General features: G+C 32.6%; 2 protein-coding genes and 1 pseudogene across 2 annotated transcripts; 1 reads left to right on the top strand and 2 right to left on the bottom strand.

Annotated features, from left to right (window-relative positions):
* Positions 1-242: 242 nt before the first annotated feature.
* LOC102579914 (purple acid phosphatase 2-like) lies at positions 243-3,427 on the top strand (annotated as a pseudogene).
* A 6,371-nt stretch (positions 3,428-9,798) lies between these two features.
* LOC102600099 (dehydration-responsive element-binding protein 2A-like) lies at positions 9,799-10,587 on the bottom strand. Its single transcript, XM_006342165.1, has one exon. It carries the CDS (start codon positions 10,585-10,587, stop codon positions 9,799-9,801), a length of 789 nt encoding a protein of 262 aa, XP_006342227.1.
* Positions 10,588-14,749: 4,162 nt separating this feature from the next.
* Positions 14,750-22,619, bottom strand: LOC102579590 (probable GTP-binding protein OBGC2). The gene is made up of 10 exons (XM_006341930.2): positions 22,461-22,619; positions 21,154-21,629; positions 20,878-20,969; positions 20,545-20,628; positions 20,073-20,150; positions 18,820-19,020; positions 18,586-18,693; positions 17,733-17,807; positions 16,805-17,025; positions 14,750-15,127 (listed from the first exon to the last, which is right to left on the bottom strand). The coding sequence occupies exons 1-10, from the start codon at positions 22,577-22,579 to the stop codon at positions 15,064-15,066; spliced, it is 1,518 nt and encodes a 505-aa protein (XP_006341992.1). The 5' UTR covers positions 22,580-22,619; the 3' UTR covers positions 14,750-15,063.
* Positions 22,620-22,889: the final 270 nt, after the last annotated feature.

Raw genomic sequence — 22,889 nt, 5'->3', positions numbered from 1 at the left:
GTCAGAATTAATATTTGTGATTAACGTTATCTCGTGTCTAATTTGATGTCTCGAGATTATTTTATCAAATTATTTGTACTAATAATGAAATAAATCATTATTCCAGAGGAATAATGAATATTCTTTCCAGGTCCTTACATCATACAGATATATACATCAATCACTATGTAAAATAAATTAGTGTTGACACTTTTGCCTATACGTGGAGCCCCTTTCAATTAAACACCATAAACATAACAAATCAAACCGAACAATTTTTATTTTTGCTCTTTCTAGTAATGGTACCTTAATGTGCTATAAATAAAATCTTTGTTTGACCCCCCCAAAAAAAAACGAACAATTTTTATTTTTTTTGAATATATACAAATCAAAGAAATGGTTATTGAAGAGGTTTATTCTGGATTTGTGTGTTTACTTATAGGCTTAGTTTTGAGGACCAAAATTGAGTTGTGTTATGGTGGAATTAGCAGTGATTATGTAAGAAATTATAATTCTAATGTGGATATGTCATTGAACAGTGATGTATTTCGAGTGCCAACTGGTTACAATGCTCCCCAACAGGTTTTTTCTGATTTTTATTTTATTAATTTTTGAGTTTAATTTCGTAGCAAAATATAATCCAGGGTTTAAGTTGATTTTAAAGAGTTCTAATTCATCTGGAATTGAGGTGTAATTGATTGATTCATTGGTTCTAATTTATATATTTCTGTCTTTTTAAGTATTGAAAACACCTTGAACTTGGCGCAAATTATGAGTTTCATCCCCTTAGCTACACTCTGATCTACCACATGGCATAACAAATGGTTTCAAACTCTCGTAGCAAGATGGGGTTTAATAAAAAGCAGAGAGGAGTGCTGAAAACACCCTAAACTTGATGAGAATTTAGGAGTGTATTTCTCTCATTGCTAATATTGTTGGCATTTTGGAGCAGAATTTCATATAGATGTCTCTATTAGTTGATTCTAATTCAGCACAGCTTTGTTGTGTTTAGCATCCACACGCAGTGGCGTAGCCACATGGACACCCTTCGTCGGAAAAAGATGTTGCATATACAAGTAAAATGATACACGAAATGATTAAATAACATATTTTGGACACCCTTAAAACAACAAACTATTGTAGCCTAGTGGTTTCACCTCCTTAGAATGAGGTAGTGCTTGTGTGTTCAAATCTCAGTAGTTTTACTTTTTGAAAAGAGCTTTTATTGTGCTATTTCTGGACACCCTTTGTGAAATTATGTAGTACTTGATGTTACTTTTCTATGGTGCCACCTTGTGTATTTTGGTTTAGCTCATCCCGTCAAATGAATGTTGAAGGTTTACATAACACAAGGTGATCATGAAGGAAACGGTGTGATTGTTTCTTGGACTACAACTGATGAACCTGGCTCAAATGCAGTCCTCTATTGGGTTGAAAATAGTAATGTTAAGAGCTTCGCGGATGGTTTTGTTGTTAGCTACAAGTATTATAATTACACGTCTGGATATATTCATCACTGTACCATCAAGGATCTGGAGGTACATACAATGTAATTTCATTTGGGCACGTAATGTTTGTATTGAACAATTAGAAATGCTTAAGAAAACAATATTTTGATGATCTTGTTGCAGTTTGATACAAAGTACTACTATGAAGTGGGGTTAGGAAATACAACTAGACAGTTTTGGTTTGTAACTCCTCCAAAACCTGGACCTGATGTTCCTTATACATTTGGTCTAATTGGTAATGTCTAAAGTACTGCTCACTTTTTTTTTCCCGGTCTTAAGGTCCCTCGAGACGATGATGTTTATATATCTTTCTTTAAGAGCATGTAGCTTGGACTAATTACATTAGTTATAGACTTTTTCGACTCGTTCTGTTTATCGAACAGGGGATCTTGGTCAGACATACGACTCAAATAGCACACTGACTCATTACGAGTTGAGCCCTCTAAAAGGCCAGACATTACTCTTCGTTGGAGACCTCTCTTATGCTGATAATTATCCGTTTCATGACAACATACGATGGGATACATGGGGGAGATTTATCGAGAGAAGTGCAGCATATCAACCTTGGATTTGGACTGCCGGAAATCATGAACTTGATTTTGTTCCTGAAATTGTAAGCATCCTATTCGTAACTATTCTGGAAGATGACGGTTTTTAACAGTGATAACTAGCTTATCTTTTACATTTGTTGCTCCTGGTAGTAGCTTGATAGTGCTATAGTTATTCCTATTCAGCATAGTCAATTTCTTGCAGGGTGAATCTAAGCCTTTTGTACCTTACAAGCATCGATTTTCTACGCCTTACAGAGAATCACAAAGTACTTCTCCACTTTGGTACTCTATAAAGAGAGCTTCAGCCTATATTATCGTCATGTCTTCTTACTCAGCTTTTGGTAAGAAGTTAGCATCTGTTTAAAAAGTTGTAAAATATCGTCGTGCTATAAGTTTAGTTTCTTTGTATGTCTTTTTTTACTAGGTAAATACACTCCTCAGTGGAAATGGTTAATGAACGAGTTACCTAAAGTTAACAGGAGTGAGACACCATGGCTCACTGTACTCATGCATTGTCCAATGTACAGTAGTTATGTACATCACTATATGGAAGGGGAAACAATGCGAGTTATATATGAACCATGGTTTGTGAAGTACAAGGTGGACGTTGTCTTTGCTGGTCACGTTCATGCCTATGAATGATCAGTAAGTATCCGTGCTTACCATATATGTAGTTACAGCCTAAAATTTAACAGCTTTAATCTTTCAATCTAATTTATGTATGTTGTTATCTGCATCTTAGGAGCGTGTATCAAACGTTGCCTACAACATCATAAATGCGAAATGCAGTCCAGTTAAGGATGAGTCTGCCCCGGTGTATATTACTATTGGAGATGGAGGGAATCAAGAGGGATTAGCTACAGAGTATACTTTCATCGTTTCAATTTGCTTGTCTTACTTTCCTTTTTAGTCGGTTTCAAAAAAAAAATAATGTCTGGCTTCATTTGTTGCAGGATGACACAACCACAACCAAGGTATTCTGCCTATCGAGAAGCAAGCATTGGGCACGGGATACTGGATATCAAGAACAGAACTCATGCCTATTTTGGCTGGCATCGTAACCATGATGGATTGGCTATTGAAGCAGACTCTTTATGGCTTCTTAACAGATACTGGAAATTGGAGGAATCCTCTGTAGCTTATTTCATGAAATGAGATAGTCCCTTTATCGCGTTACTGAAAATCGTCTTGTTAGCAGTATTATAGATGTTTTCGACGTAATTTTATAGAAGGCTACTCAAATGTTAATTTACTCTTGGAAAGTATGCAAAAAATGAAGCTTGTCATTTACACTATATATGGGAGTGATCATATGTGTAAATCTGGACTTGTAGAATACTGAAAATATTGTACTTTATGCTACAATTATAGACAAAATGTTTTGTTTAATCATCTTTGTATTTTGAAGACGCACACACTTTCACGGACTTGAATCTCATCCTCATGATACTGAAATCGGTAATCTATGAGGTCTAGACTTGGGTGTTGTTATGGATAAAGTCGTTCTTCCAATGCAGATCTACAAGCCAAGACGTAACCCGATCTGAAGCTTAATGCGGATAACCATGGGTAATCTTCAACATGTTTCACATAAAAAATGAGGTGTCAAAAAAGATTGTTACCTAATTGAGTGGTCACACAAAAATAAGGTGTAAAATATTTGATATTTTTGGATGTAACATTCATAATAAAATATTGGTAATGTACGTGCAAGTTACGTGCCTAATGATGAATCATGATGCAGTTGTGATTCAATTTTGGAAATAGTTATTTTTTACACTTTTTTTTAAAAAAAAATATTAAATTTTGCATATCATATTAATGACAACTGACTTGTCTGGCTGTTTTCACTCAGCTAATCGTCGCATCTAACTTCTATATCTCATTATCCATAAATCTCCTTCTTTATCATTGCCGGTCTAAACAGAAGATTTTTAAGTTAGATATCTGATGAACACATTCGTAGTAAGTATGAGTATGGTAGGTGTACTAGGGCAAGAACATAGGCCACACCAGCAGAATAAGAATAATCAAAGGTGCCTAGCCAAAGCAGCCTCCGTGGACCGTGATTATATAAATTGGGACGGACGGAGTAGATATCATATTGTGTGCGCCCACATTGAATACAGTTGGTGATGTGTGAAAACACATAATATAGTGTAAATTCAATTTTTTTTAATGTTGACACGCGAGTAGCACGTGCATTATTTCAATTTACTTCTTAGAAAATATATATCCAAAAATGATAATCTTTAATTAGATATTACATATTGTAAAGACAGTTTAGTTATAAAACATAAATTAAAGTATATAAGTTATTGCTAGTTATTTGAATATTTCGCTTAAGTTAATTGCAAATAGTGAATCACTAACACAAGAAGTGGATAAGAAAAATGTTATCTTTAACCCTTAAATGAAAAGTACGCAATGACATATATTATTTGAGAAAGTGATAGTTCTTGAATTTTTGTTTTGCACGGAACTTCATTTTTTTGGAAAAGATAAAATATAAGTAAGACATTTATAAATTGAAAAAAAGAGAGTATACATGTTTCACACATAATAAAACTGTACTCTTTATTATGTAATATGTTTATGCCATGATATATCTGTCCAATATGTTTCACACAAAAATGAGGTGTAAAATATTATGATATTTTTTGGATGTAACATTCATAATAAAAAAATTGTAATGTACCAGGGCTGACCTATGAGGAGTATGAAAGAGCGATTCGATATGATCTTTGAAAGAAGTAAAAGAGCCAAGGAGCATCCTCGAATCCTGGTCAAGCTCCTGAAGCTGGAAGATTGCATATCCGATCATCGACTGGCGCAGATACACTCTTTCCTTTCATCTCGCCTGATGATTCAACTGATATTTTTCAAGCAATCGCAGCTGCTGTGCAAGTTACGTGCCTAATGATAAATCATGATTCATTTCTGAGTGATTCAATTTTGGAAATAGTAAGTTTTGATACTTTTATATATATATATAAGATGAGACACCTCTATTGAAACCACTTTGGTAACCATTTCAAAAGGAGAAAGAGAAGTCAGAAGAAATAAAGAGGAGGGGAAGTTTTTCTTTTGGGCTCGTAGGGCCATTTTGTTACAGATTTTTGAAGTCAATAAAAAGCCTCTAACTCAGATATTTAACCAAATTAAGAATTTTCCTTAGTCAAAGAGGACAACATAAGCCCATCTAAAAGAGTACTCCAATTGGGCCGGATTGGACTAGCCATTTATTCTTAATTGGAAAAATTACGCGGTTAAGCAAACTTATACTACTTAATTACTTATCATAGCTATACTTTGTTATAATTACCACTCGTGACTAACATTATACATTAATTACGTGGGCTGACTTCGAGTTTGTATAATTAGCCACGTTTGTATATGTATAATTCGCCAGAATATACAAATACATATGTATAATATACAATCATCTAACCGATATACATATACAATTCACCTCTCTCCCACTCTCTGCCCTCTCTCGCTCGCATCTCTCCTCCCTCTCCCAATCTCGCTTGCCATATATACAAATGTCCCAATCTCGCTCGCCTTTCTCCTTCCTCTCCCAATCTCGCTTGTCATATATACAAATGCATATGTATAATATACATCTCTCCTCCCTCTCCCAATCTCACTTGATATATATACAAATACATATGTATAATATACAATTATCTAATCTATATACATATACAATTCACCTCTCTCCCACTCTTTGCCCTCTCTCGCTCGCCTATCTCCTCTCTCTCCCAGTATCACTCGCCTCTCTCCTCCCTATAACATGTAGCTACAAATTGTAATTATCAAACTATAGCTATGGAGAGTAATTAGGCTATTTTTGAGTGGCTACATGTAAAAATTCCTCTTTTTAATTTTAGTCTCTTTTTCATTTGCTCGTTGGGCCTTTTTTGTTTATTTACTTTTGTAGACTTTTGAAATCTCAATCTATATAGAAATGACCTATGGATCATAATTAATTTTTAAAAAAAGAAGATGATCCAATCAGAAGAATGAGGAGGACAATCGGAGGAGGCTCGAACAAGGGATGAATCATCGTAAATCGTAAGAAAAGGGCTTGAGCCGAGGTGGCTAAGACAGAATAATAAATTAAAAATGGGCTAAAAGTGATATATAATCGTTTAATTTTTATTTATTTTTGCATGTAACTTCACTCTTTCAATAAGGACAAAATATAAGTTAGACATTTATGAATTGAAAAGAAGTGAGCATCACATGGTTTCACACATAATGAAATTGTGTTTAATACGTGTATGCAATGATATATGTGCAATAAATGTTTCATTCAAAAGTAAGGTGTGAAATATTATGATATTTTATTTTTAAACATAACCATAAAATTATTTGTAGCGTATGTGCAACTGTGCAAGTTACGTGCTTTATGATTGTCTGATTCAATTTTAAGAATAGTAATTTTTTATACCACATTTTTCTAGGAAATATATTTAATTTTGTATATCCACATTAAAGACAATTAGTAACGTATAAAAGCATGTGATTTTTACTTTTTTCAGCTCGTAAAAAGCTAAAAGCTTAACTTATATTGTCATTGACGAAAAATGTGGAGTTATCAATTTCTAGCGATAGGACATAAATTATTCATGTAATTTTATATAAAAATAAATTATAGTATTTTTTTAAAAAAAAAACATGAATAATTATTCATATTCTCACATCATATCTAATAGCTCTTACAGGAAGAAAAGTGTTCGAACAAAAAAAAAAGGTTAAAAAACAAGAAAATGAATACAAAACGATTGTTGCATTTATTGTCTTCACACTTGCAACAAGGAAACATCAACATGTGAAAATATAACAAGATTTAAAATTGATCAAGGAGTCCATAGTCGCATATAAAAAAAAAATTGTATGACAATTTATTTTTTAATTTCTTTATTTGTTTTTATTTTTTCTGTATAATTGAGTAATTTCTTTCCGTTAGTATAGTTGATAAAATTTGATATATATTTATAATACTATCTCAGTTTTAATGTATGCTTCACCTAAAACTACATCTCCATATTGTTATGGAATAGTAGCTTTTCTTCAATTATTATTATTGTCACACTTATCTATTTATTCATAGAAATGATTTTAATTATGTGTTAGCTAACAATAATGTTATTACTAATGAAAATTAAAATGTAGATCAGTTACAACTTAGAATGTAGATCAGTAAACTAACAATGACATTATCATACTATTCTACATTAGTAATTTGTTAGGGAAATATGAAAAGCAAGATGTTCAGTTATTTATGAAAATAACACATGTTATGCAAAAGGATTCAATACATATAAGATTATTTCTCATCAGAAATGAATTGTCTCCAATGCAAAGAGTAAAATACTGAATAGGTGAGCCATAGTCCCAAGATTAAACCCATAAGTGTTTGAAAAGATAATATCAGTACAATAAAATAAAAATAGTCCAATTGAGATGTTAAACTATTGAGGAGATTTGATTCAAAAGAAATAGAATCGAAAAAAATGAATATTTCCTAAATTGTGCTAATCAAATTCAGTGAAGAATAGAAATATTAATTAATCGCAAGAGATATTTAGGAAAGAAAAATATTTTGATTTAATCAGCAGTAGTCTTAAATCAATTAACTAACACAATCTCATAGAGTGTTAATTATTTATTTATTAATTTCAAGTGAGTAAAGTAAAATGTAATAGTATTTAAAAAAAAACAGTAATTCTTTAGAAAAATACATGTGGAGAGTGAAATTAATTTTAATAATATATCGGAGTAAATTTGACGATCTCTAACACTTCCAAATATAATTTTTCTGAAATTGATTTGTTTTACTTTAAGTAATTTATAGTTCCAAAATCACCTAGTGACAACAGCAATAACAATGGCGATCATGATTTAAAAAAAAAAAAAAAAAAAAAAGGAAGACGGGAGTGGTGGTGATGGCCGGATCTGAAGAAGGAGAAGAAGAAAATGGTGGTGGCGGACGGATCTAAAGAGAGATCGAGGATTAGGAGCTAGGACGAAGTTATTGTGGTAGGAGGAGGTGGTGGCGATAACAACCAGACGCGTATCTAAGGGGGTCACCGGGTTCACGTGAACCCATGATCCCCTCCCGATATCATATATAATAGTGCTATATTTTTAAAAAATATTGAAATATAGATGTGTGAACTCACTCATAGTATCACATAATGTGATTATGACTGGGTGCACCTCTCTCCGCGAGGTTAGAAATTTGAATTTTATTTTTCTTTCTAAAATTAGATAACACTTCTCTAAGTGGTAATTGGTAGCACTTGTTGCATTTTAATTAATTCAACATATATATATTATAATTAATTTTAGACCTATAATTTTAAAATTTTAACGATTTTCAGTAGGAAAAATCTAAACGTCGAACCGATCTAATATATATCATAGATCAACCTTCTTATAATAGTGCACCCATCATCTCAAAATCCTGGATACGCCTCTGATAATAACAATGATTCAATAAAAGAAAAAGTCATTGAGACACCAAAAAAAAAAAGCAATCTACTTTGATCTCCACAAAAGAATGCCCCAGATCAAAACACACACTACTTTTTATCGACAGACGGATGAAATTAATCTAAAAAAAGAGGATGATGATGGTTGTGGTCGAATCTGAAAAGAAATGAAGTCGTGTTGTGGCAACGACTATGATGATTTAGTCAGAAACGAAGAAGAAGGTGGTGGTGATGATCGAATGTAAAAAAGAAGGCAATGATAGTCAAATCTGAAAAAGGAGGTGGTGTATGATTGAGTCTCAAGAAGAAGGAAGTGGTGGTGGCAATGGCAGCGACGATGTGGTGGTCTGATCAGAAGAATGAGGGAGATGATCGGAGGAGGTAGAGATGAGGTGTCTAAAGAGGACAAAAATAATACGCCAAAAATATGCTAAAACTGGATAGCTAGTGCATTCTTGTTTTGCACGAAACTTCACTCTTTTTGATAAGGACAAAATATAAATTAGACATTCATAACTTTACGTATTTTCATACGTTATGTATGTCCAATACATATTTCACATTAAGATGAGGTATTAAATATTATTGTAAAGATTGAGCACCCACCTAATTATTTAATTAATTGACTATCTTCTTCTATATATATACTCCTATATTTTAGTAAAGAAAGCATATATATATATAGCAAATGATTGTTTTTTTAATTTACTTTATGGTGATAACTTTCACGTGATATATTTTAAAAGATTTTATATTGATTTCCTAATAACACAAAAAAGAGTGAGAATATGACTTGTATATTAAAAAAAAAAAATACTAATATAAATTTTATAGCACAATATAAATATCGATTATTCTAAACACTTGAACTCAATCAAAAGTCAGAAAAAAAAAAAACTCCAAGAAACATACAACCACAACAACACCATAGAAAACTACTCTTACTAAACTTGTAGATTTATACAAAATATTTACATATATCTATATTATATATTTTTTTTTTCTTAAACAGTAACTTAAATACAAGTTGAACATTTTTACAGTCCATATACATATATACTGCTTCTCAACACACTAACTATATTACACGTCATATTAATGACTTACACACTTTTAGTAGTAGCTTCTTTCTATATACATAAACTTCAACATGCCTTATCCACTTGCATGCTCTAATACCTTTACAAGTATACATATATAATGCATGCATTTTTTTTTACCATATATATATATAAATACACATCATATAATAATAATTTAACCACACCATGGAGGAAAATTAAGGCCATCATCCAAGTTGTATCCACCTATTCCTGGATCATTCACGGCTTCTTGAAATGAAGTTGTTGCCTTAGCTTCTTCCCAAATTGATGAATCATCAATTTCTGGTAAATTCATGTTTAAATCCCTAAACATTTCTCCACCAAGTCCTTGACTGCTTTGATTATTGTTAGTAGCATTATCGTTTTTTACAACGAATTCGTCAGGATGATCATCAGCTGTTTTATTAATGTCGATTAAATTAAATGCAGATGGAATATCATTAGCAGAAAAATTGCTGATACCGAAATCATGATCGTTGAAATAAAGCGAAGAATCAGTTCCTACGCTCCAAGTTGATGGCGAAGCCACATTATAAACGGAAGGTACAGGCGGAGCAGGAACTGAAGCTGGAGCAGTAGCTGAAACGGGAGCTAGAGATGGGCTCATGATAGTAATGGGCCTAGAGTTTTGGATTTGGGACTGGGCCTGGGACTGATCCTGGGCCGGAATGCTGTACAGATGGGGCAAATTGAGTTTGGCTTCGGCACCATAAAGCTTAAGGGCTGCAGCGTCATAGACGACAGCAGCGTCATAAGAATTATCAAAGGTGCCGAGCCAAAGCCGAGCTCCGCGATTGGGTTCGCGGATCTCGGCTACCCATTTGCCCCAGGTGCGTTGCCGTACACCTTTGTACGTGCAACTTGCATTCTCGGGGCCACCTTTACCACGCATACATCCCTTGCGGGATGTAGCTGGGATCAACTTCTTGGAGGTTGTTGACATTGTCCAAAAAGAGAGGAAAATATTGAAAAATGAGAATTGAGAAAGGAAATTTTGTTTTGAAATGAAAATGGACTGAGAGAGATAAAGAGGGTATTTATAGGTGAGTGAAGCTGGAAGTTTGGCCTAAATATTGGAATTGTTATAGGATACGTGGCTGCTTACATGGATAACTTTATGATACATGTCAAGTGTAACATTTGATCATATTTCTATCTTTTTTTTCTTCTTTAATTATTATTTTTTTCAGATTTATTTCAAGATGATCATCTTTAATTTGTGTGTCTAGTTTATACAAGTGCTTGCTTATGTGTTTATTTTGTTCTGAAGCTAAGGTGTCCAAAAGAAATTGTTACAGCTCAGAATACAGTTAATAGTTTTCTTCTTCTTTTCCTTTTTATTTTTTGAGGAAAGGGTCAAAAAAAACTTCCACAGTATACAAAAAAAATAGGAAAAATTACATAAGTGAATGCCTTTTATTTAATAATTATCACTTTTAAGTATACTTTTAATTTATTACCATTTTTGTCAACTTTTAGCAATACTTACTTAAACAATTTTGTTCCTTTAAACTTAGCAAAACGTGTTGTCATTCAGTCAAATTGTTACATATGATTAAAAGAATAATGTTGGCAAATATCGTAAATATTTTTTTAAAAGTGTACACGTAAGTGATTTTTCCAACAAAATATTGGGGTTTGGGGGGTTTTATGGCCCAAAAACTGATGGCCTACTTAATTTGCCTAAACTTTTATGGATTTGGTGTAAGATAATTTTATATTGGCCTAATGTTAATCTAATCCAACATAACTCATTTTTAAAGTGATTTTCAATAAGGAAATTATATAAACTATCCCATAAAAGTAAATTAATTACCGTGATTTATCCTCTCTTACTTATTTTCTCAATATTTATTCGGTCTAAACTAAGTACAGGCTTGCACATCCTTCTTTTTTGTGCAAGAGCATGATATCAACATGATCACACATATAAATTAGTCAGATATGATACTCTGTCAGTATAAAAATATACTAGATTGATAATATACGACTGAACTCTTTTTTCTTTAATAGAAAATATAATTTTTTGAAAAATAAATCAATATTTATGATATCATGTCAATGTATGATATATATCATGTGAATATCATAAATAACTAAAGTTACTAGCTTATATATATTAAAATCTAAGTTAATGGAAACATACTTTTATTATTAGTTGTTGTGTGTTTACATTCAGTGGTTACTGAAAGTAGTCATTCATGATATCATCTCAGTATATGATATATATTATGATGTTATCATAGATGACTGAAAAATATCTCATTGAAGGACTAAAGTAGTCGTCTATGATATAATGTAATTGTACATATAATGTGTTGGTATCATGAAGGACCGAAGAGTGTCTCGTTGATTGATTAAAGTAGTCCTCAAAGATATCATATTAGTATATAGATATACTATGATAATATCATGAAGACTGAGGAATGTCTCATTTAATAACTGAAAGTTGTCATCCATAATACTATGCTATTATGTTGGTATATATTGTAATGGTATCATGAAGGAATGATAAGTGTCTTATTGAATGATTGAATCAATCCTTCACCATATCATATCAGTATATAGATATAATGTGATGGTATCATGGAGGACTAAAAAGTTTCATTGAAAAATTAAAAATCATCCTCCATGATCCCAAGTCAATATCATAAAGAATGATTGTCTCTCCAATCCACAACTCATATTAATATTTAAGATTTACTTTAATTTTAATTTACTACTTGAGATTTACTTTGATTTTTTCTATGGATCGAGACTCGGATCTCAAATCTCATGTCCGAATTAGGGCTTATATCTCACGTTAGAGTCAGGATCGAATCTCAAATTTTGGGACAAGGTTGGATCTCGAGTCCTGTGTTAGGTTCAATTGCTGGCATTGGGTCAGGATGGGTCTCGACTCGAGTCCCTAAAAAGGGTTGGAGATTAGGTCCCGAGTCAAGGATCAAGTCTTGAATTTAGGGTAAATTTGAGCCTCGAATCCCAAGTTAGGATTAGATCTCAAATCGAAATCAAGTCCCCGATCAGGATCAGGGATTAGGTCTCGGGTTAGGGTTGATTCGGTTGTCAAGTGACAGCTCGAGTCTCGAGTCAAGATCAAGTCCTAGGTCAAGGGGCCTAAAATGGAGTTGAATTCCGAGTTAGGGTTCTAGTAGGAGGAAAGTGGACCATTCAATAAAATTGGCGAATCATGACCCAATCCAGTTTTAGCAGCCCAACCAATTTCAACCTAATTAATAGCTTTTGTGTTAATTTCAGCCCAATCTATTTATCAACTCAACTCATTTTAACCTGCTCAAATTAATTCAACCTAATCAGTCCATTTAACACCCCTACAAAACATTACAACCACTACTTAATAATGTGAACATAATTTCCAATATAAGCAAAATTGTCTCATATTTGCTCCTAATCCAATGTTTATAACATAATTCAAACTAATGCTCATAAAAAATCATCACCCATTTTTTCTTGCTTTTAATGAATGAAAACTGGCATGTATAGTAAACAAAAACAAAGAATAAAAAAAATGCTTAGCTCATTTTTTCTTTTCCAGAAAAAAATGTTTTAGAGGATAAGTACGTCTGACTACAAAAAACTAAAGAAATAGACAAAGAAGAACAAGCTGGCTATTTTAGTATTTCCCATTTTTATACGTGTCTATAAGAAAATGAAGAGGATACAGTTGTACATAATTGGAAGTTAGTTCAGATTCATTCAAAGCATTTACACATAGTACCAAATACCAGAAAATACGACCATCCACAACTAATTAATGAAACAAAATACTACTTAGTAGTTCAATTCTGTGGGTAACTAAAATGCAAGTTTACGAGGAGTTTTTTTTTTTTTTTTTTACGTTCACACTAGTCTTGTGAATGAGTCCGAGGAAACTATGTTGTATTGTCGGACTTTTGTGTCCCGCTACTTACAAAATACTTTGGGTTGGCTACATTTCCCTATAAAAATATATAGCTAAATGACAAATTTATATGCATCTTATGTTATATTCCATACGTTTCAAAAAAAGAGAAAGAAAGGTCTCTCTTTTTATATTTCCTCTAATCCATAAGTTAATTGTTGTTATGTATAAACTTAATATGGTGTTTAATTTGTAATTTAGAAACCTACATAATTAATACATGTATAAATTATGAAGAAATTTATGTATTTTTTTTATGCATGATAGAAGGTGAAATAAATAATAGATGCATAAAGCAATCTCAGATTTACTCATGACTAATTCTTAAATTACTAATACTTGTATAACTCTAACTAGCTATCAAATGATCTCTTAAAGAAAAATATTTAAGGACAAAAATAGGTTACTTTTCACTATTATCCTTTTAATTATTCCTAAACTATTCTCTTAGAAAATGTAAAGTAGATAAGAACCTCGTTAAAATGAAGGGTAAATATGAAAAATTATCCCAACAATTCTCTAGATCTTTAAAAATATCACTTATTTTAATTTATGAAAAAAGTCTCAAAAATTTACTTAATAAGGATTGTTTTTAGTAAATTTTCAAATTTTAACATTCTATGTGGCAAGTTTTAAATAACAAGATTTAAAAAATTACGCACGTTTATAGTATCTTGAGACGAAGGGAAGGGAGTATAGTAAATCAATACTCCATAAAATCAAAGTATGTCTTTCACATATAATAAGGTTAAATTACTTGATTTAATATAAATATCGAATGCAAATAAGTATTATATTAAACGAGGTAAGTCCGCGGTCATCATAGAGGCAAATCATGGGATGTGTAAAAAGAAAATCGGAAAGGAAAGAACCAAAATATGAAATGTGAATCACAATCAAATCCAAAAAGACAAAACAGTCAAAAAGCTATTAGCATAAGTTAATTTAATTGAAAGAAAAAAATAACAATTAGTAAGTCAAGGTATCACGAAAACCTTAGTCTATAAGAAATTGTGTATATGCTTATGATATCAAATTTCAATTATCTACGTCTCAATCTCAAAACAAGTTACTACTAATCGTCTCAACTTAATATCAAGCTAATATTAATCCCAACAACATAATATTATATTATCACACATAAATAATTGACATTTTAATATTACAACATGAAAGATACATGTACCAAAATAAAATATTTTTTTAATCTATAAATACATTAGAGAAATGAGTCAAAGAGGGCCACAAGAATATTCACATATACACGGCCGCTATATAATTTCCAACATAGGAATAGGCCGCAGTCACATAATCTTCTTAGGGTAGAGACTCAATAATGTATCCAAAAATGTAGGAATATATATAGAGAATAATTATATATGTAATTATAGCAGCCTTTTGATATGTTAAGTCAACCAATCATTTGAATGATTTAAAAAACTGTATTAAAAAAAATCTCCATATTAAAAAAGAACTCTTGACAGTAGCAAGGTTGTATCATAGGAATTCCCGTAACGCCGCCCTTATCGCCTTTAACATCTCATTGACTTTAATCCCTTTCCTACGAGCAACAAACATAACAGAAATTTCACTGTTAGCCACTCAAAATAACATGTAGATTTATATTGGGTGAAGAGGTTAGGCTGAAAGTAGAGTCTAACTTTGTTCTTTTATCTTTAAGAATAACATATTGTATTTGTCAAATAGATCACAAAATAAATTATAGAAATGAAAGAGTCTTTTTAAAAATATTTTTTTCCCTCTTTATTTGGTGTAATAACAAAAAATTAATTCAAATATCTTCTTGACAGCATATCAAATGACTTGAATGATCACGTAATTAACTGATATGACAACATCAAGGTTAGCTCAATAAAATTGGTAATATAAATCAAATTTTAATAAAAAGTCTAAATTTCATTATTTTTTCCCATACTTCGTATTTATAATTAGTACTGTTAAAGAACATAACAATTTTAACTTTACATTGTAATATTATTATTAGTATTTATACTGATCAAGATTAATTCAAGTTAACAGATGTTAGTCATTTATTTGCAATACATTGTGTATGTTGTATTGTTGTTATTATACAATTTGTTAGATGATGTTGAATAAAATTTTATTTATTAATATGAAGATGTGAGTAGTTTAATTCAAAATTCTAGAATATTATCTTATATAAAGAGTATAATTTTTTTAATCTTAAATTTTATATTCTTTAAGCAAAAATAAAATCGTAAAATTGACTATTAATTAAAATTATGGGAGCTCAAATATTTTGGAGCGTAAAGCAAAAGCTTCATTAGCCTCCCCTTTGAGCCACCCCTGACTCCTGAGCATCAACCTTATAAACGAAAATTATGAACCAGACATTTTTTGGACAATCAAGACTAGTCTTAAACAGAAAAAAAGTATTACAGGAATATCTAAAGTTCCAAACCGGAGGATCATATTAGTATCTCCCAAAATACTTTTCTGTGAGAGCAACCCTGACAAATAATTTGGACGAAGAAACTTATTCTACAGGCAAAAAGTCACACATGCATGTCTAAAAAGGCAGCCCAGTGCACTAAAGCTCCCGCTATGCGCAGGGTCCAAGGAAGGACCACAAGGGTCTATTGTATGCAGTCTTCCCTTGCATTTAGTGCTCCCGCTATGTGTAGGGTCCAGGGAAGGGCCCGACCACAAGGGCCTATTGTATGCAGCCTTACCTTGCATTTTTGCCAGAGGCTGTGAACCCGTGACCTTCTAATCACATGATAACAACTTTACCAGTTACTCCAAACTTCCCCTTCTCACACATGCATGTCTAACTTCCCAAAATGAAGGGACATATTAGTGTCTACAGGAATGTCACCCCCAAAGATCAGGCAGCACATACACTTCCTAGTTATGCCTTATTCCAGGGTTAACATAAGATTTATACACTTCCTAGTTACATATTATGCAAGGGGTTTATAAGAATTATGAGAGAAAACAAAGGCTTTCGTTACTCATAACTTTTTGTATGTGTTACTAGCTTTGACAATTGAGCTACCAAACTCTTTTGAATATAAACATGAAATCTAAACTTCAGTGGACGGGTTTAGGTGAGCTTTACGAACTATTCTTTAAAGTTAAAACCCAACTAGAAAAGACATTGGTCATACCACCTAAAAAATCACACAGTTTATGTATGATTTTTGAGGCTTGAATGTTCGTAAATTCAGACAAAGAGAGATGACAGAAAACTTACAGTACACTAACACCCACAACAGCAAGAGGGCGTGGATACTCTTCAAGTTCTTTAACCTTCTGATCGTTGGAAGATGACCTGTTAGAAAGCTCACTGTTTTGGCTCTCGTCAACAGAAATGGACTCAGCCACAGCTCCAGAGCTTGTGTCACGCTTGGGAGATATTCTCTCATAACCAATTTTCCGTATTTCTTCAGTCAAGGTAGGAAGTCTGTCTATTGCCTGTCAAAGCGATAATCACATCTTTCATATATAACAAACTTGACAATCCATGACGAGATGCTTATTAGTAGGTGTTTGGACATGCGATTTGGGATCATATTTCAAATCCCAAATTTTTCAAAAAAAAGGATTTGATTTCAAAATTTTGAAATGTAAAACTTGACCCATAAGTTTATATTTTGTAAAAAAAAGACCAATCATTTAAAATTTTGCAAAAGAAGACGCATGCTCGGCGTTAAGAGATTCTCCATACCTTACGCAAGGAATATATTAAAGAATAACTAGTTACTACAATTGTTGACTAGTTGAATTTTATAAACCAGTATATTTATGTTACCTGGTTAAAAAAGATAGAACTGTATATTTGAAAGTTTGTAACAGCAAAGGTTTATTTATAAAGGGAATGGAAATATCTGATTTATCTATGTTGAACCTTAGGATATTCCGATGTCTTGTTTATGAACTATGGTTTGCTCATTTGGTAAGATTGTATAAAAATTGGGTAAATTTTGTTATTTTTCACAATTTGTAGGGTTTTCATGTTTATGAGAAAAATTACAATTTAAGAAATCCAAATTGCATAACCAAACAAAATTTTAACTTCAAATCATGTCCAAACGGACCCAAGACACAATAGTTTTGCAGGTGAAAGCAAATTGTTTCAAAAGGAATCTGACAGCACGACAGAGATGATAAGAGCCAGATACCTCAGGTTTATCAATCTTGTTTAACACTACAAGGTACGGCCTGTCAAGGTACTCAGGATTGTACATCCGCAGTTCCTGCAAATAAGAGGTCATTAGGCCGGACGACTTATTCAGAAAGGTGAAGCATGATACGGAGAGACTGGATAAATATAGCAAGCAATGTTGGCTACAACAGAAGTAGCTTGGAAACAACTATATCTCCAGCAAAAATATACTATAGCATCTAGGCAAACTACAAAACAATGACGTGAAACAAGCATTTTTATGGCGTTGTAAAAAGACCAAGGTTAAATATACTCAAGTGCTAAGTTGGTTACTAATGAAATGGCATGAGCTAGAGAGCATACAAATTGGATCTCTAGGGTTATAGAAGAGAATTTAATATATAAAGGTTATTATACCTGCAAAGTAAAATGTTTCTTAGTTGGAAAAAGAGGTTATATATAACAACTCAGTAACCAATAAACAAGATGGACAAAGGGAATCATGCAACGCATCACTTATACTTTATTCCTTGTCCACCTTAGCGCTTGCTTAATCCGAAATGATTAAGCAAAAAATCATGCCGCAATACAAAAATGAAGATAAAGAAACTTGCATGGTGAAATAATTCTACGGAATTAAATAGGAACAAATTGTACATTATGTAATGCTATAATAGTAATCAAGAGTTACTTTCACCTTAAGATGCATTTGTGGCAAACTGGTCAAATTGAAAGAACTTTAAAAGTTGTTATTTTCTTGTCAAAACTCTGTGATTCCGAACTTATTTTCTTCTGCTAAGGTACAACTAAGGAGTTATAACTAATTAATTATAACAAAAAATATATTAGATGATTGTGCTTAGACTTACTTCTTTTACAGTTCTGTAATCACCAACTGGGTCTTCAGCAGCTGCATCAACGACATGTACCAACAATCTTGTTCTCCTCAAGTGCCTCAAGAAATTACGCCCTAGACCCTGATAAGATAATTAGGGACACATGCATAGCTAAATTTCATTTTGTGAGAAAAATAAGTAAAACAGAAAACCACAAGTTTTGAGGCGTCAAATTAGTGAAGTGATTGCTGAATATAATACAAATACCTTTCCCAAATGTGCACCTTCTATTAGACCAGGCAGATCTGCTAGAGTTGCTTCAGATGAATATTTGTCTGCTCCTAAACTTGGGTCACCATCAAGACGTCCAAGGTTTGGCATCAGCGTTGTGAATGGATAATCAGCAATATCGGGTCTTGCATGTGTAATAGCAGCCAATAGAGTTGATTTTCCAGCATTTGGAAGTCCCTTAGGAAAATTGAAAGAGCAAAGTCAAAGAGTCTGAAGATAACTGAAGAATAATAGATGGAATTACGTGTGTATATGATCACTTAGTGTGATGAACCAATCAGGTTATAGCATCTAGATGTATCACTACAAATAAATTTACTATCCACCATTATAATCCACATATTATATGTTATTACTTATTGTACTCGTCCCAAAAATGACACAATATGTCTTTGGGCATCTAAAAGCTAAAGAATCACTAAAAAACTGTCGTTCGTGCACTTAAGCATAACAAACATGCATATTAAAAAAAAACAAAGAAGGTCAAACGCAAACGAGCAAGAACCGAAAAGCAATGTGTTTTTCTGTGGCCTCAGGTAGAGAGATCATTTCAATTCTAACAGTAGCAAAGATGCATAGACATCTGAGCATGCATAGCATCCAACCATATAGGCTCACAATGTTAGCAATTACGAATGCTTAAATTAATTCAGGGGATAATGGTTCTAAAATTAATCTTTTTTTTTTCTCAACAATTTATCTTTTATAGTGAAGCTGTCAGGCCAATTTGCAGGCACCTCGACTATTCTACTTGGTACCTGCTACCTCTCACCAAAACAGGTACCGGATATCTCTGCCCACCACCAAGGCTTAAAAAGATGGTCATCTGGCCTTTCATGGTTGTCATCTCACTTCATTGACAGCTAGGTAAACCTTGGATGCTCTCAAAGGTTATATTTAAAAGTTTCTAAAAGATATGCCACAAACATTGATAAATCCCTTCCTTACAACAATGAAGCCTCCAATTTGACTAACAGCAGTTCAAAAAATTTCCATACAACATTCAAAAGGTACATAATTTCATTTAACAATGTGAGGAACCGAGTAATAAGAAAATGTGCAGTCTAATTGAGTAAACGACCTAGCTAAATGTGCAAATTGATGAAATGAAATATCAATTGACAGCGTATACTGGCATATATTAGTACAAGTCAAGTGAATCATGGATATCAGAATGTTAATACACATATCTACGAATCAGAAAAAGTTTTTCTAATAAAGATACTTACAACAAGACCCACATCAGCAACAACTCTCAGTATCAACTGCAGGTTAACTTCCTCTCCAGACTGTCCAAAAGATAAAACCTGCAAGAAAGTAAACAGATCAATACCAGTCAGCCGGGAACATGCAGGAAAGCTGTCAATCTTCCTTAACAAAGGTACAGTATGTTAAGTCCAAAAACTACTAGCAATATTCATACTGGACTTGAGTAATTCTGATTAGATTATCAAAGCATTTGTTGGTTCCAGCACATTTTTTTCTGTTCACATAAGTCAGATTAGCACGTTAGCTCATCAAGATACAATCACTTGGAAAGAGACCTTTTGCCAGCAGAGTGACATTAAATTCAGCTAAGTGCATAAATCTCTTTCTCTTAGCTCCTTATTATGCATCATAAGGTTCTTTGGCATAGTAGCAGACACGACAAATGGATTATATGAAAATAAGATGTCTCTTAAAGATAAGGCCTATACAAACCTTATCAGTGGCATCTCTCATTATATTTGTTGTTAAAGTCGTCATTTGTTTCCTTTTGTACTCCGGAACTTCCAACAAGCTAATCTGCCACAACCATGTAGTGCAAAATTAAAGACCAGGCATGCAGTTCCAAATAAGTGATACCGTATCTATTACTCACAATGAAATACTTCAAACACCAAAAAACACATAAAAAAAGAAAATAATTCTCTTTTTTCCTTTTTCTTATATTTGGTAGGGGACGGTGTAGAAGTGAGATACTGACTACAAAATTAGATAGAAGCACAAAACGCCAAACATGGTAGTTATATATGAGACCCAAAGATTTCTCACCCCTCCTTGTCCTCCCCTCGCTACAAGAACTTCATCACCTGGATTAGCTAGATCTGCCAAAAACTTTCCTTTTTTAAGTTTGACAACAGTACCTGGAAAATATGGAAAAACATGAAATGAAAAATGTAGGCATCACACAACAATTTATACCTTTCAAAATACAAAAAATCATAATTCATAAACAGCTTCAAATATGAGTTGATAAGTCTAAATTGTCACTGGAATTTCCCACGCATGCTAGAGCTATTACACTAAAGAGACAAAGGGAGAACAAACCTAGTGGAACGGGAATTCGCAATGTTGGTGAAGCAGCTCCATTTTGCATGTGAGATGTTAACACACCCATAGAATCAACATTTCCCCCACGCTTCGCCTTGTGCTTACTCTTGTTGTGAAACTCCAACAGTGAATCTTTGCTCTCATCTGCATATAAGACAACATCGCCACCATGTCCCCCCATTGGAAGGATTATTGAACCATCAAAGTCCCTTTTATAAGAGGCTTTCTTCTTTGTCTTATCTCTGTCAAATTTTCCTTGTGACTTAGATGGAGCTTTATTGTTAGGCATACTAAGAACGGCACCATGCCCTCCATCTCCAGCACGAACTGTTATAACCACCTCATCAAAATATTTGTGGGGTTCTCTTATGTATGCATCAGAAGCGGGCGAAGGAGGCATTCTGGTTTTTGCAAGTGCACACTTTACAGTATAGCCTCTATAATTTTCATTAATGTTCCTTTTTTGAGAAGCACTGTAAAGGCAAGACCAATATGTATATTATAGCAACAAGAATGTAATAGGAACACAATCACAGGAACAACCAAATCCATGAAATGATAAATCAGTACTCGCTAATACTCAAACAGAATAACCCTCCGGAAGTTTTACTATACACCTTAACTGCTTAACAAAGTTGAAGCATAATCTCTATTTTTTTATAAGTAGTTTTTCATTGCGCTAATAGGTAAAAGGACTAAAGATTTTTTTTAATAACCATGGTATCCAGGCCAGCTTCCACACACCTCGACCAATTTCACGAGGTGTTTATTACCTCTCACCAGGTACATTCTCAAAATATTCCCAATTTAAGTGTCTTACTTTCCATTTTAGTCTGTTCCAGAAAAGGCGTCTCTAAGTTTTCCATACCACAAAATTGAAAGTACTACACACATCTTTAATTTAACATAACAAAATTTAAACCTCTTACTTTATTTCATAAACTTTGTGTTCAGTCAAACTAAAACACTTAAATATGAACAGAATGACTCTTATATGTAAACACAATTGAAGTATATATAAATTTGTTAACTATCTCAAAACAAAGAAAAAGTAAACACTGTACAAATTGTAATCTTTTGAAATTCACAACTTTTATCTAAGTATACACATTTTAGCTTCTAAGTATTAAGAGTAGTTTTTTTTTTACAATGGTACAAAATTTAAAAGCAATTGCAATTCTTAAGTAAAAAACTAAATCAAAGTTCATACAAGCTCAATGAATATATCTAGCTCATATAACTAAATGAAGAAGACAAAAACATATTTAATTTCGGAAATTACGAGATTAAGGAGAAAATTGTACCTATTTGGGAATTGTGGGCGAGAAAAGGATAAAGTAGCAGAGAAGGAAAAGGAGGAATCATTGGTAAAATTAAGCTTGAGAAAGGAAGAAGAAGAGCTGTGAGAGACCATAGACGCCATTGTAGTAAAATTTGTTTTTTGATTCAGGATAGAAGAAGAGGATTTTTTATTTTGTTTTTTGTTTTTCTTTTCTTTTGAATTAAAAGGGAAATTGTTTTTTTTTTTAAAAACTGTTTTATAATATGGCTAAAATGGTCCTAATGTATGGGAATTGGATAATTTTAGTCCCTGATATACTGAACTTATACGTAGGACGTGCACAAATAGGCACACACGTTCTATCTGATAATTACTGTCCTACGTAGTGTTTTATATGTGTTATGTCACGTATAACTTATGTATATATTTGTTTAATTTTATATAAGTTTAA

This window comes from Solanum tuberosum, unplaced genomic scaffold (genome assembly GCF_000226075.1).
Source record: "Solanum tuberosum cultivar DM 1-3 516 R44 unplaced genomic scaffold, SolTub_3.0 scf00032, whole genome shotgun sequence".
Classification (NCBI taxonomy): Eukaryota; Viridiplantae; Streptophyta; class Magnoliopsida; order Solanales; family Solanaceae; genus Solanum; species Solanum tuberosum.
The sequence above is the reverse complement of the archived record's forward strand: the minus strand, read 5'-3'. Positions and strand labels throughout refer to the sequence as shown.

Bases quoted from the DNA above. Each gene is read 5' to 3' on its own strand.
- LOC102600099 (XM_006342165.1), bottom strand. From the start codon at position 10,587: ATGTCAACAACCTCCAAGAAGTTGATCCCAGCTACATCCCGCAAGGGA.
- LOC102579590 (XM_006341930.2), bottom strand. From the start codon at position 22,579: ATGGCGTCTATGGTCTCTCACAGCTCTTCTTCTTCCTTTCTCAAGCTT. The intron at 20,151-20,544 runs GTTTGTATAGGC...ACTTTCTTGCAG, and splicing joins TGAGAGATGCCACTGATAAG to GTTTTATCTTTTGGACAGTC. The intron at 18,694-18,819 runs GTATTTGTATTA...TTATCTTATCAG, and splicing joins AAGGTGCACATTTGGGAAAG to GGTCTAGGGCGTAATTTCTT.